The sequence below is a fragment of the Mobula hypostoma genome, chromosome 9 (genome assembly GCF_963921235.1).
Source record: "Mobula hypostoma chromosome 9, sMobHyp1.1, whole genome shotgun sequence".
NCBI lineage: Eukaryota > Metazoa > Chordata > Chondrichthyes > Myliobatiformes > Myliobatidae > Mobula > Mobula hypostoma.
The window spans coordinates 126,668,009-126,692,560 of NC_086105.1; the positions used below are offsets into that span (position 1 = coordinate 126,668,009).

Genomic DNA, 24,552 nt, shown 5'->3' on the forward strand with positions numbered 1-24,552 from the left:
ATTCAATTTCTCAACAAGCACGTGTAACCATTTTTCAGGGAGCTGTGAGTTGAGACCTCAAGATCCCTCTGCTCATCACTATTAAGGTTCTTGCCATTAACAGTATTCTGTCTCTTTACATTTGAAGTCTTGAATTGCAACACTATACACTTAGCTGGGTTAAGCTCTACCCCGCCCCCTGCCATCTGTAACTTATCTACAATATAGCCTACTGTATCCCCTGCCAGTCTTCTACGTTATCCACAACGCCACCAATCCATATTTCAGCTGCAAACTTACTAAACCACCCATCTATGTTTTCATCTAGGATCTAGGTCATTTATATACATTACAAAGAGCAGAGGTTCCAGTAAGGATTCATGTGGAATATCACTAGTCATAGACCTCAAACAAGAATAGGTCCCTTCGACCACTTTCCATGGAAAGCCAATTCCAAATCTGAATAGCCAACTCACCTTGCATCCCATACATATAAAGCTTTTGGACAAGACCCTTATGTGGGACCTTGTCAGATGTCTTACAAAACTCCATGTGACCACCATCACAGCTCTACATACATGTACGGACCCTTCCCAGCACAATCTGACCAGATGGGAAGACAGTTTGATTTAAATTTATCACTGAAGATCTGAATCAGCAACCTAATCAGATCTCATCAGGCTTGGTACATAATAAGCCTCAAGTGGAGGCAAAGCCCTCTTGAAATTTAAAAGCTACCCAGTGAACACTTGAGACTTAACCTACAAGGCTGCAAAGAGCTGTGAAGTGGGAGTAACACTGATAGTTTCGTTTTTGTCTCCCACAGGACATAATGGGCTGAATGCATTTTTGTGCTTTTAATTTACGAACAGAGTTGGCTAAGCTTAGAAGTCTATCCTGAAACTAAAATAGCTTCACTATGCAGGTAATGGATCAAAAACAAACAACAGCAACTCCAAGAACTACAAATACAGCAAATCAATGTTTAGCTTCCAATCCGATATTTAAAGCTAAAATCAAAAGATTTAGCACCAGTACATTATATATTAACAGCCAAATAAAATGCCTAAATTCATGGCAGTAACCCCATTTTGAAAGTAAATTAAAAGTGCCAGAGCTTACAAGCTGGATGTATATGACTTGAAACCATATAATCAAGACCAGTGACAATGGTATAAAAGAGACTCAATGCTAGCCCAGGCATATTTCAATGTTGCACAAGCACACGTGCTTCAACTTGTTTTCCAAGCTTGTTCTTCAAAGTCCCAATATTCATGCACATGTTTGTAATGCACTTCAACTCTTAAATGTATTCAAAATAAAAATCAGTTTTGCTAAGAAAAACACAAGTTATATCTAAAGAGATGGAAAAATTTGCACTAACTTCCCTGTGATGCACTGAGAGACATTTAACTACACTATAGTGTTACTGACACCACACTATTGTACTATATTTTCTGACTCATCATATATGATAACATGACATCACTGTCATAGAAAAGACCGGTTGATACTCTGAGAACACTTTCACATAATGATGGCCTCTTGTTGGTCAGGAAATGGATCTGACCCGGATATGGCATCCTAACTGTCGAAGTCGATACTCAAGCTAGGACACTTACAATATGGAGAGCAAGCTGTTGCCCATGCAGCAGGCTCCGCCTCTCTACACAGCTGATGAATCCAAAGGAATGACAGAGACTGATACAGTTTAGCACCAGCGGTGTCACAGGAGTTGCCAGTCAGCAATGAACTCAACATATGACTGCCTCAGAGACTCAAGCTCCGGATTTTTCCTCAGGGTTTACTCCAGAAGCCTTCCCCTTGAGTGGGTGCAGTTGAAAGGCAGCCGAGGTTTAAGATCAGAGTTTTCCTTCTGGATGAGCTGTCAACCACAGCTGATGAACCCCATCTGCCCTAAGGGACTGGTTTTACAGGTGCCAGTAACCTGGCTTTGCCCCTTCTCCTGTCAGTCGAAACAGTTCTACTGGACTTAGCAGCTAAGGCACACATGAATGCCAAGAGCAGAACTTGGCTGTTAGAGGCTATTTGAGACACACACCATCGGGAGCATTTGATAAGTAGTGAGAGCTTATCCCCACTACAGCCCCTCCCCTGGCAATGACAACCTTAAAGAACAAACTTATTTTATAAAAATTCCATTTTCACATAATTCATTGAAGTTATATCTTGCGCTACCTACACTTCCAACCCACAACTTCAAATCAGAAATATCTCACTCAAAATTGCAAAAATCATTCCAGGGAATAAAGACATTTTTACTCATAACCTGAATTTAGCTTGTCCAAAAAAAAAATGCTTCAAACATGGCTGGGACCACACATTTAAATGGGATTTAAATATAATTTTGCTTCCATTCCAGTATGTCTTTTGATAATAAGGCTGCCAAGGCTAATACTGGAAGATATCAGTAACCAGTCTCCTTCCTGATGTTAAGCATGTTTGAAAATCAAAATAGTTTTAAACTCCGTACCAACAAATTCCGTGTCAACGGCTAAAATTCAAGCGAGGTGACCACTGTTATTCTAGCTGTGCCCAAGACATTGCGATAAATGAGCCAGATATCCCCACCCCCCCCACAATGGAACAGCCATTTCCATCATAAAGTTGGCACCATTAGCTTTCAATGTTACCTTTATTTAAACTATTTGAAGCCAAGATATAAACTCAAGAATTTAACTGCTTCCTACCTCCATCTCAATTTCACATCCCTATTTAAAAACATGCCAATCTGGGCTTGCAGTGAGCACCCCCCTAAGCAGTGGGTATGTTAGACCACACAACTTAACATCTAAAAACCAGTGATTTACCCTTTACCATGCACAACTCAACTGTGAGCTTGCGCCACCTTCCAGGAACTGATCTCAAATGGGGTTTATCATATCTGTCTATAAACAAGCACAGATCGACACAACATGGCAGGAATGCACATTTTGCAGTATGTAATAGATAAATGGATTCTGTGATGTCCAGTGAAATACAACTATAAAAGTGGTGATAGTGGGGGTGTGGGGTGGAATCCTATTACTTATGCCAGGCTATTTTCAAATTTCTGTTTCACCTTTATGGCGACTATTGTAACCATATTATTTGCACTACCAGCAATATCTCCACTGAAATCTGATAGCCTCATTTCAATTCACCATCTCTTCAGAAGTTCAAAAACCTTTGTAAATGCAAATTTGAAGAACTGTTTAAAGTGACCTCACTTCTTAGACTTGTTACAAGGTAGCTGAAGTTAAACAATTTGGGCTTCAGATCACTGAATAACTTTACAAACTATTGTATTATTTAGCTTTCACCATGAACTTACATGGAATCACAGCGAAATTGTAAAATAGGTTGACTACAATATGTTCACTTATTTGAAGAGGGAGATCACTTTTGAAAGATTGCTACCATCCAGTGCAGCTTTCAATTGCTGAAGTAGACAGGGAACTGACACTCCAGATGTGGTTCTCAAAAGTTAGCATTTTAGCAAACAGAGGTACAAAAGTCTGGCAAATACCCATGTCTCTGTGCTTGATACATTATTTGCACAATACACATTTCACCTATAAAGATTTTATATGAGATGTGAAGGGAATAGTGAAACTAAATGGCAAAAGTGGGCTAGTTGATCCCTTACCTTTCTAATTCAACCTTTTAAGGTTGAAAAAGACAATTAATGTTTTACAAGTATTTGTTGGCTAGGAGTTCTATAAAGCTATTCCCAGTATAAAGCTACCTTATACCATGTTTTCTGGTATAATTACCAAGAATCATAACCGAAGTTCAATGCAGAAATCCTCTGCCCAAGAATATTTTAAGGTATGACAGGTGGAGGTGGAGTGAAGTTAAGATGGCAGTTAACAGCACCTCCTTTGCTTGCATCTTCAGAAACAGCTCTATTTCCATCTTTAATATCTTTATTTTCCCCTTTCAGGGTTCTTTTGAAGACCCTGACCTGGATTTACACGCTGACTTTGGTTCTTTGCGGGAACGGGACCCATTCTCGGGGTTTCAGGACTGGCCACTGTTCAGCCTGAGAACTCAGCTCGGAACTGGAAGCCTAAGATCTCGGGGCTCTGGGGAGGATCGGTGTAAAGGCAGGAGACCCGTGTGTCGTCAGGGGAGTCAGAAAATCTACTGCCATATGCCCAAAGACCCGGGATCTTTGCAATCTTTGGGAACAGAACTCGAAAAAAAGCGACGTAATGACAAAAATTTTAACATCGTAAACCAGCGAGTTGTTTGTTATGTCTCCCCACTCCCTGGGAAAAGAGGGACACCTCCTTCTCCTTTACGTGGGAGAGAAAGAACCTGTGGTATGTCAAATGTTGGGTGAAATGCGAAGTCTTTGGGATAACTGTAAGTCTGCGTCTTTGCTACTGCTTTGCTCACGCTTGAGTGCTCGGTGGCGGTAACGATGCTTGCTTCTTTTTGGTCAGTGGAGGGAGGAGGGATTGTTGCTTGCTGACACTTATGTGCAGGAGGGAGGGGAGCTGGGAGGACTTTGGGGTTCTTACATTTAACTGTCATTCATTCTTTGGGGCACTTCTGTTTTCATGGATGTTTGTGAAGAAAAAGCATTTCAGGATGTATATTGTACACATTTCTCTGACATTAATTTGGACCTTTGAATATTTAACTTTGTGTTGAACTTTGATCTTGTGTTAATGAAGGAAATTATGAAAATGTAGGTGTTAACATGCTTGAAATTTTGCAAGTGCTTCCTTCCACCATCTTTTTCTATCGATGGTGGTGAAGAGTTGGGAGTTGTCCAATTGTGAAATGCTAAACTTTATGGCTGGTGGCGTAGTGGCATCAGCGCTGGACTTCGGGGCGAGAGGTCCCGAGTTCGAATCTGGCCAATTCCCTTGCACTCTCCATCCATGCCTGGGTTGAGTGTCAAGCTGACAACTTGACCTCGTAAAAAAAAACCTGGAGAGGGACAGCCTCCGCCAGGTTTCAGATGGCCAAGACACGCCATATGACAAGCATACCAAAAAGATCGGTGCAAAAAGCTTGTCACGACAGCGCCCGACATCTCCACCAGGAGTTAAGGGAGCGCACATGCACACACAAACAAACTTGCCAAAGTTTGGTATACGGCAGAGAGAGTGAATATAGAGCCAGAGGATTGAGTAACTATCACACTGAATATTGTTATGACATTCATCCGTAGTGGGAAATGCAATCACTCTAAAGAGAAGAGTATTTCACTATATTTGTGACTTCTTCCATGTAGATGAACCTTTCCAGTACGTCAAAGAGCTCTGAAGTTAGACAGTCAAGACTATCCAGTTGGAGATGGCAATTTCTTGGTAATTCAAGACAAAGCACCCAAATGCTTACCTCTGTAGTAGCGGGGGACATGTCTCTGAAGACAATAAATGCTCCAGACTAGCTTTACACTTAATGCTGGATACCAGCACCACAGAGGACAGCAATATTCTTCATGAGCATCCTACTCCCAAGGGTTGTTTAAAATGAGTACCCATGACAATATGTCACAGAAAAGTTTTGATCCTTGGGTTTCTGCATTGTAGCTTCACCAGGTAAATATATCCATCATGGTTTATAGTTCTGGTTGTCCACAAATGTGCTTTTCAGTTTAAAGCTATTTAAGATTTCATGAATTAATACAGCTTGAGACAACACAATGAGATGTGCTCATAACTTTGTCACAGCAGGGACTATGCTAGCATTGCTCTTGCCCAATGTGCCAGAGACTGAAACATACAACTTAAAAGGTAATATTGAAGTGAGCTTGGGAGAAGTGTTCTCCCTTCCAAATTCTACAGCAGATCCACCTGACAACATTTGGGAACTGCATCACCAACTCCTGATAGACAACGAATTCTCATTTGTTGCTTGCATCTCCCAGCATTACTTCAAAAGGCATTTACATAGAACAATAATAATTCAGAAGATGGTAATCAGGAGATATCAATGCTGTATCTGACCAGACATTATCAGTCAGTACAAGATCCAAAGTGATCTAGCAAATTTCAAGAACTGTGCTGCTATTTCTCTTATTCACCTTGTTGGTAAGCATATCCTTTATTCCACTGTCCTCTATTACTGGATTCCTCCTCCATTAGCTCACTACTATTTCCACTCATCTGTCCTGTCAGCTTCTCATATCATTCACTCTCCCCCCATCTTCCCCTCTCAGCTGATCTTACCTACCACCTGCCAGCTTGTAATCCTCCCCCTCCCTTCCACCTCTCATTTTGGCCCCTGTCCCTTCCTTTTCAGTCCTGATGAAGGGCCTCAGTATGAAATGTCCCGATGAAGGGTCTCGGCCTGAAACATCAACTGTACTCTTTTTCCATAGGTGGTGCCTGGCCTGCTGAGCTCCTCCAGTATTTTGTGTACGTTCCCTGGGTTTCCAACATCTGCAGATTTTCTCTTGTTTGAAACACTGACTGTTTGCTTCCCTCCATGGATGCTGCCTGATTTGCTAAGTTCCCCCGCGGGGTGTGCGTGTGTGCAGTTCATTGATCACGTAGTCTGGGATTCAAGGTGACAGAAAAGTTTCTGTAAATCTGTCAAATAATTCCCAGACAACTTTGTTGGACACCTCCATCAGATGTAAACCACTGGAAACCCAAAAGCAGGGCTTCACATCATTTAAGGGCACATACACGTCTAAATTTGATGCCAAGAGCTCAGTCACATGGTCTACTAGTTCCTATATATTGTCATAGTTGTCTTGAAACAAACAAATGACACTTTCAGCAATTGTTACAAGTTAACTATGTTGATGTGGGACTAAGCTCTTGAAGACAGGTTAGGCAAAGAATTCATCCTTTAAGACAGGGGCCCTTAATTTTTTTAATGCCATGGACCACTTTGGCAGTCCAGTGAAGCTTATGGACCTTTTCTCAGAATAATGTATTTAAATACACAAAATAAAATACATTGGGTTACAAAAGAAACTAATTACATTGACATAACAGTTCAAAATATTTTAAAAACAAATTTGTGATGTAGTAATGTATGTGCCTCTTTATTAACGCATTAAATAACAAGTAGTGATGACTGCTGTAAACAACATTGAGATATTTGTAACAGCTGTAATGTGATATGAAAATATCTGGGAATTCTATTGGTGACAAAGTCAAAGGTACTGCTAATATTACTGTGGTTTGTTGCCTACGTCCATAATTGAAGGAAATCCTAAATATCAGATAGAGGTTGGTAACGTAACCTCAAGTCAATATTTTCCCATCCAAGTTCACAGACTTCCTGGAATCTATCTACAGACCCCAGGTTAAGAACCTCCAAGATCCAATGAATTCCTTTTAATTAATATGGCAGTCTAATGATCACCAATGTTTTTTTTTCCTCTTCTATTTTCCTTAATTAGCTTTAAATCATGTTGTCATGGTGAGATTTCAACGCTGATATCCAGATCATGAGTCCAAGGTTTTGCCTTAGTCCAAAAACAATCACTAAGCTTTCATTCTAAATGTTCACTGACAATACCCACTATTTGCTACTTCACTGAACATGATCTAACTGGCCCACATTCAGTAGATCAAATAATTCTATTTAACTCCACCTCAAGCAAGGTGCTGCCTCCCTCCCCCAGACCATATGCAATCACGCTGTAGAGTCTCAGATCTATGCCTCGATAAAGAACACCCATTTCCTATTCTAGAAATGTTCTTTTTTTTTTGCACATTTGGTCCTGAAACACAGCACTCCACTGGTTGATTTTTCTTGATCCCTTATTTAATCCCAACTCATCTAAAACTACTACCCATTTCTCAAAATGCATCAACTTACATTTACCATCGTGATCCCTACTGGCTGACAAACTGACTCCTGGTTAATCAATTACTCAATTTCAAATTCCATGATCATGAAATCCACACTTGGCCTCCCCCCCCCCCCCCGCTCCCTGGCTCTAAAACTTCCCTGACACTGAAATTTCATGTAATCATGAAATGTCATTCCAGTATTGGTGGCATGTCTTCAACTGCCAAAGTCCTGGAATCCTTTCTAAAACTGTTCTGTGCCTGTCCCTCCTTATAATCATCTCTTTTGACCATTTTTTATTAACTACCTTAGCATTTTGAAACTCACTAGCAGTTCATTTGTGTGAACAAGTTTCTGAGTATTACTATACGAACACAGGATACTGTTGGAGTATTGTTTCTGGCGAAATAAAATCCAACCTTTAGATTCAGTTTTGGCTATTACATTGCTACTTTAATTACTATAACAGACTAACCACTAGAATCGTCATTAACTGTAGCACAAATACATACCGTCTAATAAATCCATGTGCATTAAATGCAAGCTGTTTGTAGCATGATGTCTTCAAAATGTGCTGAAAGTAGCCAACATGACAATTACCGTACAGTACTCCTAAACAGCATACCAGCATGCATCTTAGCTGTGGTTGCATATTAAAGTGCTGATTCAACAGCTAATAATTTCACCCCATGCGAATTTGAACTAAAGGTTTCTGAAATGTGCACCCACGAAGTTAAGCCATTACTCGACAAAAGCTGAACAAAGTTTATTCTGATTTGAATCTTCAAAGAGTAAAGAACTTACATAAGAAAATAAAGGAAAATTCATAAGTTTTATTCTGTAATTCAGTACTTTAGCTCTCCTTTCTATGAAGAAATATATCATTCCGTCATTATCTCAAAAAAAGAACAGAAGCTTCACATCTAGATGAAGTGCAAACTGACGACATATTCAGATTGACGTCGGTTTCCACATATGGGCCTCGAGCCTTTCTGTAACAAGTTCCCCGACCAACATATGGAACGTTTCGCAAGAATATAAAAAAATATATACACACACACCTTGAGAGAATTATGCTTAAAAAACTGGCGTTGAAAGCCAACTACGTTTAAAGTAATGAGGCCTAAAGTTGACATGGGTTGCAAAACAGCTTTTTACCTTTTCTTGGTCGAGACGATTAGCCGAAGATAAATGCAGCGGTATTTTGGACAAACGATGGAACTCAAGCGATCAGCCTCTTTCCGCCTCGGAGCCACCTTTACCCACCCTACCGCCATAACCCTGCTGTTATGGACAAATGAACAAAGGCCCCAAGTTGCCCTACCGCTGCCGCACTCACTTTTCTCCCAGTGCTCTCCCTTCTCTCCCCCCCCCCACTCCCCCGGATAAAAAATAAAATTTATTACCTTCTGGCGACTCGGCGGCCTCATCCGAGCCCCTCAGGAACGAGGGAACGAATTCTGCTGCGTGGACATTGGGAACGAAAGGTTTGGCGTTCACGTTGAGCTTAGAAAAAGAGGAGTTCATCTGGGCCTCGACATCCGTGTCGGCCGCCAGCTCCCAGGAATCAGGGGCGTAATCCGCCACGTCTTTCGAATCCATGGCTGTACTGAGAAATGTTGCTAGATTTAAAAATAACGTGTCTTTTCCCCTCTTCCCTTCAACTCTCTCTCCCCCCTCCGACACCGTTGACGCGCGTCTGAAGGAGGCCTCAGACCAGGGATATGGCTCCGCCGGTAACAAGCCGAGAGCCGCCTCAACTCAGCTCGGTCCTCGTGTGTATCCCGAAAGGGCTGACGTACGCTTACGTGATAGACTGGAGATAAACGGCGGCTTCTGCGCCTGTGCGATCGGCAGGCACAGCACCGTGGGAACTGTAGTTTCACCGATCACCGACTCTGCGCGCCCTTCCGGCACTCGGAACTACATTAACCAGAGAGGCCCGCGGTAACACCCTGGATGCGTGACCTCGCCGCTAAAACTGTTGAGTGCCTATCCCGTTAGATAGATTTTGAAGAATCAGCGGTATTGTCGCGGGGGTGCAAGAAATGGAAGAGAATTAAAACGGAGTGAGGTTTTAGTGGTCACTTTATTGTTTCGTGGGCATCTGGCCTCTTACGGGCGCAATCTAAAAGCTTAAGTTTTTTTTTCCGCTGGAGTTTCAGGGCTCGGTGTGCAGAAGTGTGCGCAAGCCTGGACCTTCCCCAGTTTCAGTGCGAGTTTTATGTACAGTATGTCATTTTATACACACTGCAGTCCTTCAGACAGGAAACAATTTACTAAAATTGAAGGGTAAATCACGTAAACTCTCAACACTAGTTCTTCGGCCTTATAGGAGTTACCGGGTAAACGAATTGGAATACAAAATGTTATATCCCATTAAAACAATAGAATATCGGAACTATTCGCCTCTTTGACCATACTCTGCTAGTCAATAGGACCGTGGATGACCTTTGACTTCAAACACCATTTTCTGCCCTCTCGCCGGTTCTCTTGATTTATTTAATATCTAGAAATCTATTGATATCAGTTTTATGCACAATCTCCACAATTCTTCAGGGAAAAAAGAGTTCAAAGATCTCTTTTGGGTAAAGAAATTTCTCGTTGATCTACCCCTTGGTAACCGTGACCTAAGTTTAAGACTTGTTAGCCTGGGGAAGTATTCTTTCTGCATCTAATTTGTCAAGTTTGCATGTTTCCAGGAGGTCACTTCTCGTTCTACTGAGATCTAAAGCATAGCAACATTACCTCGTTAGACATCTTCTAGTGTGACAGATGTAATTCCCAGAACTAGTCTTGGGACTCTTTGCTGCACTCCTATAAGAAGTATCTTCTAAGTAAGGAGATAAAAATTTTACATATTTTCCAAGAGTAGTCTTGGCATTGCTTAAGGTTAATAGTAAGATACCTTTACACTCGTAATGAAATCCTTTTGCAATAGAGACCTTCCTAATTGCCTGCTACAACTATGCACTGGCTTCCAATGAGTTTTGTGCAAGAACACCAAGCTATCTTACAATTTCTCACCATTTAAAAATACTCAGTGTTCCTGTACTTTTTTTTCTATTCAAGTGGATAGATAACTTGGTGCTTTTTCACTTTGTACTCCTGCCACGTTGTTGCCCATTAGCTTTTCTACATCATCTTGAAGTCAGTATATCCTCATCATGTGTCACATTCTCATTTCATTTCATATTAGCAACAAGCCTGGAAATATTGCATTTAGCCCACACTAGTCACAGCCTTTCAATTTAACAAGGACACATTTAATCCTAATCTTTGTTTTCCAACACTAAATTCACACCAACATATTTTCCCAATTCCACATGTTCTAACTTTGTTCATAAGGCTTTCAGATAAGGCTTGATTGAAAGTCTTCTGAAATTCCATATAAAGCACATGCACTCATTCCCATTCATCCACTGTACTTAATACATTCTCATTGCCAGAAATGATGTCTCTTTGATAAATTGCTGTTGACTGTTACTTTCTGTTTCCTGATGCAGTGTCTTTTAATAAAGAATCCAGTGGATATTTCACATAGAAATTACTGTACTTCATCCACTTACTGAGATATTACATCAATAACTTGTATTTATAAAGGCCTTTGCTATGATAAATATTGCTCCAAAATACTTGGGAGGGTTTTTCCATTAGAAAGTGGACAAGCCTCCTAAGTAGATATTCCAACAAGAAGTTTGGTTAAAAATGATAGATTTTAATATTTGCAGAAAGAGAAATTTTGAAAAAGGTATTTCAGAAATTCTGGTTTTGATATCTAAATGTATGGGCAGTTATTGGCTGGTGATTGTTAAAGAATGTAGGGGTGACAGAGTTTGTAAAGACAGGAATTTTAAGATTGTGGCATTATTTAACCAAAAGCCTTTGTGTAGGTCAGAAAGCATGGGAGTGATAAGCGAGCGGAATAAGTTAGAAAATCATCAGAAATTTGGATGATCTCAAGTTTATTAGGCTGGAAAAAATTTTATTTCATCCAATTTTTGATATTGGAAAAGCAGCCTTACAAGTTTAAATTACACTTTATGTTAGATAAAATAGCAGAAAAGAATTATGGTCTCTATATGTTCATGTGTTACAACTGTTTAATATTCATAAGACTCAACATGTAACAAATTAAATGCACCTTAAGAAATGCCATTTAAGTGTTTTAGCTTATATAACATTCCATTAGGAGGAGCTCATAGCCAAATCTAATTCAAAATATTTTGAACTTTTGCATATTACAGATTTGCCTCAGACTATTTAAATAGCTTTATACTGCCTCTGATTCTATTCTTAGGCTCAAAGACAACTTGAAAGTAGGCTATTAGTTCTGTATGCAGCTTTTATCCTTCGCATTTCTCTTTAAATTGAATAAATATTGAAATTAAAATGACTTCATTATGCTTTCTCTCAAAGCTGCCATTCCTCTTTTCCATCCCTGCAGAGATCATTTAGAACAAATAACATAGAAATATACAGCACAGTACAGGCCCTTATGTTGTGCCAACCTTTTAGCATATTCAAAGCTCAATCTAACCCTTCCCACCTATGTAGCCTTCCATTTTTCTATCTTCCATGTGTCTATGTAAGAGTCTCCTAAATGTCCCTAATGTATCTGTCTCCACCACACCCTGGCACCCAGCACTCTTTGTGTAAAACAAAACTTACCTCTGACCCTTTACTTTCCTCCAATCGACTTAAATTTATGTCCCCTCATATTATCCATTACTGTCTGGGAAAAAGTCTCTGGCTATCCACTTGATCTATGCCTCTTATTATCTTGTGCACTTCTATCAAGTCGCCTCTCATCCTTCTTTGCTCCAAAGGGAAAGGCCCGAGCTCGCTTAACCTAAGACATGCTCTCTAATCAAGGCAGTATCCTGGTAAATTTCCTTTGCACCCTGTCTAATTCTTGTACATAATTCCTATAAGGTGACCAGAACTGAACACAATATTTCAATGTGGTCTAACTGAGGTTCTACAGAGCTGCAACATTCGCTTGTAGATGTTGAACTCAATCCTTTGATTAATGAAGGCCAACATACCATATGCTTTCTTAACAACCCGATCAGCTCTATTCCCTTACTGGAATTAATTACTGTGCAAGCAGCCATATATCTTGAAGTTACCTTTTTCATTTCAAGAAGTACTAGACTGTTAAATTTCATGCCAAGCTGCCAAGAAAACACTACCACAGATATTCAGCTTCAGTAATTGAAAACCAAAAGACTGCAGATGCTGAAAGTTGAATCAAAGCTGACAGTACAACTAATGTTTGGGTGAGATGTCAAACTGAAGTCCTGAATCCCTTACAAGTGGATATTAAAATATCTTAATACTGTTTTGCTGATGAGCAGAATGGTTATCTCCAGAATCCTAACAAGTATTTAGAGTAAAGATTTACAAGGATGTTAGCAGGATTTAGGTGACTGGGTTATAGGGAGAGGTTAGACAGGCTGGCTCTTCGTTCATTAGAGTTCAGAAGTCAAAGCAATGATCTCATGGAGATATATAAAATCATGAGGGGCAGATTTTCCAAGATTGGGGAATCAAAATAAATAGGAACACACATAAAAATTGCCGGTGAATGCAGCAGGCTACGCAGCATCTCTAGGAAGAGGTACAGTCGATGTTTTGGGCCGAGACCCTTCGTCAGGACTAACTGAAAGAAGAGATAGTAAGAGATTTGAAAGACATGGTTTTTAGGCTGGAGGTGGCAGGGTTAACAGAAGCCTGAGGGGCAATTTTGTTACTGTATATGGAACCAACTGCTAGAGAGAGTTGTTACGCCAGGTACAATAGATTATTGAAGAAGTACGTTGGCAAGTGTATCAATGACAAGAGTTCAGAGGGAGGTGGGCCAAGTGAGTAAGTGGATTAGCTTGAATATACGTCATGGTCAGCACAGACAAATATGGGCCAAAGGTCTCAAGATCAACATCACTGAAGCAGATCGTTTGCATTTTGCTCTTAAGTAAGAACTTGCTATGTTAAGATTAACTTATTCATAGTCTGTGTGACCTGCCTTGAATTTCTTTCAAGATTATTCAAAATTATAATTTCTTTTATTATTTGTTATTATTCATTCGAGTGATGTGGTTTCACAGGCTGACCCAATGCTTAATTGTCTCCGAGATAGTGGTGAAGCACTGCGGTACTTGCAGGTAATGTATATAGTACTTTTAATGTAGCTATGATAAAATGTCATTACATTACTTGACTTACACTATCCAAATAGATTTAAAGATACAATATTTTTAAATAATACATCAGTTGTGTTTGCTACTGATGGGTGCAACAATGTGTCTTGAGTAATCCCCTTGTCCTATGTGGGGTAGATATATTGCCTCACTCACAACGAGTTGATGAATTACATAAGCTAACATGGCTGTAGTCAATGGGGAAAATAAGATCACATTTTTTCAGAGAATGTATTACACAGCTCAGTTTTTCCTTATCTACGTTACTGTTTCAAATTATGCTACCCTTGGTGAGTATAAATGTTCTTCTCTTCTTCAAAGATCCTCTTTGTCTAAGCTTTTAATCAGCAATTCTAATATTTTCTTTAACCTCATTTCATTGCCTTGGAATATTTCACATAGTTTAAACTGCCAAATCAGTACAGGTTTTTTTTTTCTAGGCATGATTAACATAAATGTCTTGATTTTCAAAATTCTGAAGTATTTAGATATAATTGTATTTTATGCAGTGTTTCACTAAATTTGGTTATAGTATTTGAATAGTCAGGCAAAGCACTTTTTCAGTTCTCTCTGTAATGTAATAGTTATGGTAAACAGATGAACAATACCATTTATGATTACACATAAATATATCTAAAATTATGTGCATTAAATTATTGTTGTAACTAAGAAAGCTACTGCTTTTAGGCTAAAATATGTTAAACTTGAAATTAATGGATATATATTTATGGGAAATTCAACTTGCATATTACAACTTTATTTAATTTAGGTCCTTCAAAATTAGGAAAACAAAATCTTAGGCGCTGTATTAAATTCCAATTTTGAGAGGGGAATAGATAGTGTACTAATCTATTTTGTTACTCAGTAGCCTCAAAAAAGCGGCATTGATCCATGTTTCAGTTCTCTTAGTTACTCCAGACCATTATCTGTTAAATGCAGGCTGTTTTACTTTCTCATTTATTAATAATATAATATGCATTTCAATTTAGAACTAATTTATTTTGATCAAATGCCAAACAGAAACCTTATATTTGAGGTGAATGGTCATATTTTCAGAATGAGCATGTAAAAGTATATTTCACTAATGTGTGTCATATTAATGTTGTTTTGCCAACTAAATCCGAAGTTATAGTGGAGAGTGTACTTATGTTGAATTTGGATTCCAGCCAGCAGAGAACATAGTCAATGGTCCCTTATCAAAATTGAGGTAATATTTAAATGGTATCCCAGTTTAAGTCAGCAAGCACAGGAGTGACACATGAACAAGACATTCAGATAGGCACACAAAGTTTTGATTAGTGGGTGGAATGAGGAAGGTTGGCAGGAAGACTTTGAAACAGTCAGAATCAAGAGGGAATAAAGGCAGCATGGGAGTTTCAGAATGAGGTGAAATAAGGATAGGGCGGAGTTTGGAAGTAGAATAGGTGATTTTCGTGACAATATGGATATGTGGTCTGGAGCTCATCTTAGAGTCAAGTATCGTTTTGTCTGGTTTAGTTTCAGTCATACATGAGGGTGAATGATAGAATCAGAGGCTAGGGATCGGAGATTGTGATGGGAATTGAAGGTGATGCTCTTTCTAAAGTTATGTTGGAGAAAACTGTAAGCCATCCAGTGCTATATTCTAGCAAACAATCTAACAATTTAGAGGTAGTTCAGGGTTGAAGATGTGAACTAAACCTGGGTGTCACCAATATCCAAGCTATAATTTCAACCAAGGCAAAAGTTGGACTACAAGCAACACACATCAAAGTTGCTGGTGAACGCAGCAGGCCAGGCAGCATCTCTAGGAAGAGGTACAGTCAACGTTTCAGGCCGAGACCCTTCGTCAGGACTAACTGAAGGAAGAACTAATAAGAGATTTGAAAGTGGGAGGGGGAGGGGGAGATCCAAAATGATAGGAAAAGACAGGAGGGGGAGGGATGGAGGCAAGAGCTGGACAGGTGATTGGCAAAAGGGATATGAGAGGATCATGGGACAGGAGGCCCAGGGAGAAGGAAAAGGGGGGGGGTAAACCCAGAGGATGGGCAAGGGGTATAGTCAGAGGGACAGAGGGAGAAAAAGGAGAGTGAGAGAAAGAAAGTGTGTATATAAATAACGGATGGGGTACAAGGGGGAGGTGGGGCATTAGCGGAAGTTGGAGAAGTCAATGTTCATGCCATCAGGTTGGAGCCATCCCTCCCCCTCCTGTCTTTTCCTATCATTTTGGATCTCCCCCTCCCCCTCCCACTTTAAAATCTCTTACTAGTTCTTCCTTCAGTTAGTCCTGATGAAGGGTCTCACCCTGAAACGTCGACTGTACCTCTTCCTAGAGATGCTGCCTGGCCTGCTGCGTTCACCAGCAACTTTGATGTGTGTTGCTTGAATTTCTAGCATCTGCAGAATTCCTCGTGTTTGAGTTGGACTACAGTTAAGCCAAGGTTACAAAGAAACAGGTATAATTCAGATCAAGGTATTCTCTGGGGATTGGTTTAACCGCTAACTTCATTGAAAGATAATTTGTAAATTACAAATTGAAGCAATTTTTGACTTTTTATATTAGCTTCATATTCACATAGGAAATGATTCCAGTGATGATTCATCAAGGGACAGCAGATTTAATTTCAAACTAGCTATTAGAGAAAGGATTTAGTTCTTTCCTGGCATATACGATGCATAAACTGTTCTCGGGTTCCGGCTGGGTACAGGTGTTGATCTTAACCGATGTTTTGATGACAAATTCAACCATCTTCATCAGGGATGATGCCTAGGCACGTCTCGCCCAGTGGTGTATATACTCAACTCCCATCATCCATCCCTCCTGATAGATTAGTCCTCAACCAATCAGGTTTCCACTATCCCACCTTGCTAAAAATTGTATTCCGGTTCTTTCTTAGAACGGGATCTTTGTCTTTCTTAAAATTCTTATTCTCTCATCTTATTTCAGTGGCCTCCTTCACTAGGCTCTCCCAAAAGCCATTGATGTGGCACTGTAGTTTTGTGCCGTTGAAGTCAATCCTGTGGTTATTGCATATGCAGTGTTCCTCTAACACCGATTTATCTGGGTATCCCAAACGGATACACCTCCTATGCTCCTTGATGCAGTTTTCTTACGTGGCTGATATACGTTGCTCTGCATTCACAAGTAATCCTGTAAATGCTAGCCGTCCTGAATCCCAGTTCATCTTTCACCCACATAATCTGAGATTTGAGGTTCCTTACAGGTTTGCAGGTGGTATTAATCTGAATTCAGGATCCTGGCAATCCTTCCAGAAACTGTGGAAATATAGGGAAGACAAGTGGCATCGGTGGGCTGCTCCTCATTGTTAGGCTTCCTGGTTTTTCTGTCGGCCCTCTTAAACTGTTAGAAAACTAAGTATTTGATGTAATGTTCACTGGTTGGATATGCAACACCATTGACAGAATTTTGTAAATATATTTCTTATAACCTACAGTTTTAACGAGTTTTGTCTGTGAAAACTAAAATTCATTTTCTTTAACACAAATAAAGCATTGCCACTTGAATCTTTCATGAAACTCCTCGTACGCTTGGATGAGATGATCATGGTAACAGCTATGTCTTTAGTTCTTATTGTGATTTATCTCAACTGTTTTCTAAGTGTGAAAATAAGAAATTTGGAAGTGGGGCCATGTGCAAATGGAAATTGTGGACAAGTAAGCTCAAGGGATCATGTGGGCCAAGAAGTGAGAAGATATTCTATAATAGTTCTCATTTGAGCTAAAATTTTGCCTGTGATGTACTGGACCAAATCCACCACCTTTTGTAGGATTTTCTATTCAGGGGCATTGGTGTTTCCATACCAGAATGTGATGTAGCCAGTCAATACACTCTCTACTACAAATCTATAGAAGTTTGTCAAAGTTTTAGATGTTATGCCGAACCTCTGCAGACTCCTAAGGAAGTAGAGGCATTGCTGTGTTTTCTAAGCAATTGCACGTAAATGCTGGGCCCAGGACAGCTGATGACACTGAGGAATTTAAAGTTGTTGACCCTCTCCACCCCTGATCCTCCGATGAGGACTGACTCATGGTCCTCTGGTTTCTCTTTCCTGAAGTCTACAATCAGGATGCTCTTTAATGACCACAGCTTTGCATTCAATACTATCATCCCCTCAAAACTAATCAATGAGCTTCAAGTCCTTGGCCCAAGTACCTCCTTGTGCAACTGGATCTTTGATTTCCTCACTTGCAGACCCCAGTCAGTTTGGATTCGTAACAACATCTCCCCCATGGGCTCCATCAGCACAGCTGCACCACAAGGCTGTGTACTGAGTGCCCTGCTCTACTTGTTTTACACTTATGACTGTGTGGCTAAGCACAGCTCCAATGCCATATATATTTGCTGATGACAACACTATCATTGACCGAATCAAAGGTGGTGACGAATCAGTATATAAGAGGGAGATTGAAAATCTAGCTGAGTGGTGCCACGACAACAACCTCTCACTCTGTCAGCAAGACAAAGGAGCTGGTTATTTGAGACGAGGAAACCAGAGGTCCTTCAGCCAATCTTCATCAGAGGATCAGAGGTGGAGAGGGTCAACAACATTAAATTCCTCAGTGTTATTATTTCAGAGGACCTGTCCTGGGCAATTACAAAGAAAGCATGGCAGCGCTTCTACTTCCACAGTAAGAAAATTCGGCATGACATCTAAAACTTCGAAAAAATTTTATAGATATGTAGTGGAGAGTATATTGACTGGCCGTGTTACAGCCTATTATGGAAACATTAATGCCCTTGAACGGAAAATCCTACAAAAAGTAGTGGATTCTGCCCAGTCCATCAGTGGTAAAGTTCTCCGCACCATTGAGCACATCTACACAGAGCGTTATTGCAGGAAAGCGGCATCTATCATCTGGAACCACCACCAACCAAGTCAAGCTCTCTTCTCGGTGCTGCCATCAGGAAAAAGGTACAGCAGCCTCAACCTTCACACCACCAGATTCAGGAACAGTTATTACCCTTCAACCATCAATCTCTTCAATCAGAGTGGATAACTTCATAACTTCACTCAATTTCACTTGCCCCATATCTAAACTGTTCCCACAACCTATGAACTCACTTTCAAGGATTGTTCACCTACATGTTCTCAATAATTATTGTTTATTGATTTTATTATTATTTATTTATTTATTTTCTCAGCTCAAACTGGTAAAACTTGAGGTATAAGCATAGCCAAGCACACTCATTTGTCAATTGCCAAGAACTTTCAGACTATTCTAGTGGTGTTTAGTATGGTGAAGAATTGCATTGATATCACTATGTAACTGTTGATGAAGTTTGTCCCTGTATCATGTCATGTCAGTCTCAGGTTCCATTACTCTGTAGTATACCTGCATTGTGAATGTGTTTACTTCTAATAACCACTCCATGCATGTCATTTTTCTCTTAACTGCTTGAGTGGTCTCAGTTGTAAGTGCACTTCTCCCCTGAGAAACTCTTGCAGCAGTTGTAGCCTGTGGGATTGGGGGCTACTATGAGTGCTGGCAGTATCTTTTTTCGTGCTTCCCAGTGCCTGCCTGCCCATTCAGCAGTGCACCACTTGCAGATCACTTACTGTTATGCCCAGCGCTAGCTCCAGGCAGCGGCTGTATCACTATTCCAAAGACTTCTCTCCATTTCTAAAGTGAAAAGGTATTGCTTTTAATACCTACAGCCAGGTTTTAGGTTCAGCTGCCCCTAACGTGGAGAACAGACACTGGCCGGAGCATCGCCCAATCTGCTTACAGACTTGTCTGGATATTTTATTATTATTATTATGAATTCTTTTGTATTTGCACAAATTGTTGTCCACCCTGTTGGGTGTGGTTTTTCATTTAGTTTATGATGATTATTGGATTTATAGAGTATGCCCATAAGAAATCGAATCTTAGGGTGGTATATAGTGACATATATGTACTCTGATAATAAAATCACTTTAAACTTTTGAGATTTCAACTTTTGAAATGTAGAACGAAGTCAGAGATGGGACCATGCAGGTGTGTGAAGATGAAAAACCTATGCTTCTGTTGAACATGAAACTATCTAGCCCTGAGAGAAAAGGATAACAGGAAAAAGATCCATTATGAGTGGGAGAATGAAAAGTAGCATCACAAAAGATAATTGGACCCATTGTGCCCTATCCTATTTAGTCAATGGTATAGGCTTGCACCCCATTTTCCCATTCCATAGCAAGCAAACTATTTAGAAAAAATAAACTAAATTGCAGTCAAATTAAGAGAAATATACTCCATTCTGTAGAGAGGTTACTATCTCACCTAAAATACAAAAGGAAGTCTAAAATTATGGACAAAATCATTTCTTAGAGATCTATGAAAGAATTGGAAGAGTTTGAACTAATTGCTGACATCCATCTTTCATGAGGGAAGTACTTGTGTGGGAACAGTTTCATGCTTAGACATGATACCTTTCCGTGAATAAATTTATTGCAATGATTTATAAATTTGTATGTGAATAATAAATTGCAGAAGTTATGCTGTAAAGTGGTTCCCCATAGAACACTTTCAAGGAGCCAACTCCTTCAACAAAGGAAACTGGCTCAACTGAAGAAAATTGTAATTGAGATCTATTTTTAGATGAAAATGTAATTTCAGAAATTATTCTAAGTTCTGAATGTTGCTTTTAATATTTCAACCTAACTGTAATGTACTTTTCACAGAAGTAAAGTAACATTGTTTTTAAAATTGTGTTAGTTGCCTCAGAGTGTTACTGGTGAATGAATGGGTCCAGGTCACCATTCTTTCCCAATTGACAGGTGTGCAAAACTTCCCACTAGTTTCCCAAATGAACAAGTGAAAAAATTCCACCCCCTTGAAGAAACAAATTTAATATTGTTCAATGTCTTTTGATTATGAATGTTTCATATTTTGTTTCACAGAATGAGATAGGTGTTGCCATTTATCTAAAAATAAACTAACAGAATGATATATTAATTGCAGACTGCTATATTTCAGAACAAAAAGGACCTGTATTAGTGAAGAATTTTCAGAGTGTCCCAAAAAGCTTCATTACCAATGATTTTTAGGAGGGTATTATTTTTCTGAAGTATAAAATAAGGCAACCAAGAAATCAGAAGCAGGTTTAATGTCACCGGCATATGTTATGAAATCAAACAACAGGAATTCTGCAGATGCTGGAAATTCAAGCAACACACATCAAATTTGCTGGTGAACGCAGCAGGCCAAGCAGCATCTATAGGAAGAGGCGCAGTCGACGTTTCAGGCCGAGACCCTTCGTCAGGACTAACTGAAGGAAGAGTGAGTAAGGGATTTGAAAGCTGGAGGGGGAGGGGGAGGGGGAGATGCAAAATGATAGGAGAAGACAGGAGGGGGAGGGATAGAGCCGAGAGCTGGACAGGTGATAGGCAAAAGGGGATACGAGAGGATCATGGGACAGGAGGTCCGGGAAGAAAGACGGGGGGGGGGTGACATGATCCTCTCGTATCCCCTTTTGCCTATCACCTGTCCAGCTCTTGGCTCTATCCCTCCCCCTCCAGCTTTCAAATCCCTTACTCACTCTTCCTTCAGTTAGTCCTGACGAAGGGTCTCGGCCTGAAACGTCGACTGCGCCTCTTCCTATAGATGCTGCTTGGCCTGCTGTGTTCACCAGCAACTTTGATGTGTGTTGTTATGAAATCTGTGGTTTTGTGGCAGCAGTACAATAAAATACATAATAAATACAATAAGAAGAATATGTTAAAAATCAATTAAATAAGTAATGCAAGAAAAAATGCAAAAAATACTGAGGAAATGTTCATGGAGGCGCCATTGTCCATTCAGATATCTGATGGCTTATGGGGAAGAAGCTGTTCCTGAAACATTGAGTATGTGTCTTCAAGATCTGTACTGCTTCCTTGATGGTGGCAATGAGAAGAGAGCATGTCCTGGATGATGGGGGGGGGGGTCCTAAAAGATGGATGCCACTTTTTTGAACATTGCATTTTGAAGGTGTCTTTGATGTTGGAGAGGCTAGTGCTCACAATGAGCTGGCTGAGTTTACAACTTTCTACAGCTTTTTCTGGTCCCATGCAGTGGCCCCTCTGTTACCGTGGAGCTGATTATTAACTTCAGCAGGAGGAAATCAGAGGTACATGACCTATGAGGTGGAGAAACTAAATTCATCAGTGTTATCATTTCATTTGGCATGATACCTAAAATGTTGACAAGCCTCTATAGATGTGTGGTGGGGAGTATATTGACTGGCTGCATCATTGGCTGATATAGAAACAGTAAGGCCCGTGAATGAAAAGTCCTACAAAAAGTAGTGGATATGGCCCAGTCTATCACAGGTAAAGCCTTCCCTACTATTGAGCACATCTGCATGGAGTGCTGTGGCAGGAAAGCAGCATCCATCATCAGGGACTCCCACCACCCAGGTCATGCTGTCTTCTTGCTGCTGCCATCAGGAAGAAGGTATAGGAGCCTCAGCACTCACACCACCATGTTCCAGAACAGTTATTACCCCTCAGCCATCAGTTTCCTGAACCAGTGGAGATAACTTCATTAGCCCCATCACTGAACTGTTTCCACAACCTATGGACTCACTTTCAAGGACACTTAATCTCATGTTCTTGAGATGTATTGTTTGTTTATTAAGTTTTCTTATTTTTATTTGCAGTTTGTTGTCTTTTGAAGATTGGTTGTTTGTCTATCCTGTTGGGTGTGGCCTTTCATTGATTCTATTGTGTTTCTTGGACTTACTATGAATACCCACAAGAAAACAAATTTCAGAGTTGTGTATGGTGACATATATATGCTTTGATAATAAATTTACTTTGAACTTTGAACCAGACGGTGATGCAACCACTTAGAATTCTCTCCACGGTACAACTGTAGAAATTTGAAAATGTCTTAGGTGACTTACCAATTACCGTCAAACTCCTCATGAAATATAGCTGTTGTTGTGCCTTCTTTGTCATTGCATCAATATGCTTGGCCCAGGATAGATCTTTAGCGGCGTTGACAGCCAGGAACTTGAACTGCTCACCCTTTCCACTTCTGATCCGTTGATGAGAACTGGTGTGTGTTCCCTTGACTTACCCTAGCTGAAGTCCACAATCAATTCCTTGGTCTCACTGACGTTGAGTACAAGAAAAAGGTTGTGGCTGTGAAAGCACTCATCCAACTGATCTATCTTGCTTCTGTATGCCTCCTTGTCACCATCTGAAGTTCCGCCAACAATAGTTGTGTTGTTGGCAAATTTATAGATGGTGTTTAAGCTGTGCCTAGCCACACAGTCATAGATGCAGAGAGAGTATAGCAGTGGGCTACGCACGTGTCCTTGAGGCGCACCAGTGTTGATTGTCAGCAAGGAGGAGATGTTATTTCCGATCCATACAGACTGTGCTCTCCTGGTGAGAAAGTCAAGGATCTAGTTTTAGAGGGAGCTACAGACCCCCAGGTTTTGGAGTTTTTTGATTAGAACTGAGGATATGATTGTACTGAACACTGAACTGTAGTCAATAAAACAGCAGCTTGACGTAGGTAGTACTATTGTCCAGGTGATCCAAGGCCAAGTGGAGATCCGGTGTGAATTTCTTACAAAGAAGAGAAAGTGAGTGCCTATAGATTAATTAATTTAGTAATCTTCTTGATAAGTTTGTGCAAATCTGTTTAAATCAGATATCTGTCTGAATCCATGTTTTTACTGTATCATATTCTGTATAGAATTATTTTGTTAATGTAAAAACTATAGATGTATGTATCACTTCTGTCACAAACTAAAGGATTTGTGAAAAATATCCCAAGTTATTCCCTTCCCCATGGTATCTAAGTAGTAAAAGGCTCCTTCTTGGAATCATGAGGAAAACTTGTGAGATTACTTTCATGATACTCATTATGAAACAGTTTCTGAAAACAATAATTTATCAGTGCATACTTAGTACCACAAAGAAAACCACTGAGAAACAATCCTGAAATACTAAGGAGGAGTTGTTTTTTCTGATCTGCACAGTCTGTGTTCTCCTGGTGAGGAAGTCAAGGATCCAGTTTCAGAGGGAGGTACAGAGGCCCAGGTTTTGGAGCTTTTTGATTAGTTCTTTTACTAATTTAAATTGCACTATCAGTACTTACTGCATGAAGCTATAACTGAGAAAATTCTTTTTGAAATCAGCATATACTTTATACATACTTTATTGTCGCCAAACAATTGGTACTAGAACATACAATCATCACAGCGATATTTGATTCTGCGCTTCCCACTCCCTGGATTACAAATATTAAATATTAAAAATAGTAAAAAATTAGTCACAGTTATCACAGTTGGAAAGAAGCTGTTCCCAAATCTGGCCGTACGAGTCTTCAAGCTCCTGAGCCTTCTCCCGGAGGGAAGAGGGACGAAAAGTGTGTTGGCTGGGTGGGTCGTGTCCTTCATTATCCTGGCAGCACTGCTCCGACAGCGTGCGGTGTAAAGTGAGTCCACGGATGGAAGATTGGTTTGTGTGATGTGCTGCGTCGTGTTCACGATCTTCTGCAGCTTCTTTTGGTCTTGGACAGAACAACTTCCATACCAGGTTGTGATGCACCCTAGAAGAATGCTTTCTACGGTGCATCCATAAAAATTAGTGAGGGTTTTAGGGGACAGGCCAAATTTCTTTAG

At 40.1% G+C, this 24,552-nt stretch overlaps 1 protein-coding gene across 1 annotated transcript in view; it reads right to left on the reverse strand.

The window, feature by feature from the left end:
* Positions 1-9,542, reverse strand: part of LOC134352034 (eukaryotic peptide chain release factor GTP-binding subunit ERF3A) — a 47,089-nt gene extending 37,547 nt beyond the window's left edge. Inside the window, exon 1 of the mRNA XM_063059094.1 lies at positions 9,159-9,542. Coding sequence (XP_062915164.1) covers positions 9,159-9,354 — 196 coding nt within the window. The 5' untranslated portion in view covers positions 9,355-9,542. The remainder of the gene's footprint in view (positions 1-9,158) is intronic.
* Positions 9,543-24,552: the final 15,010 nt, after the last annotated feature.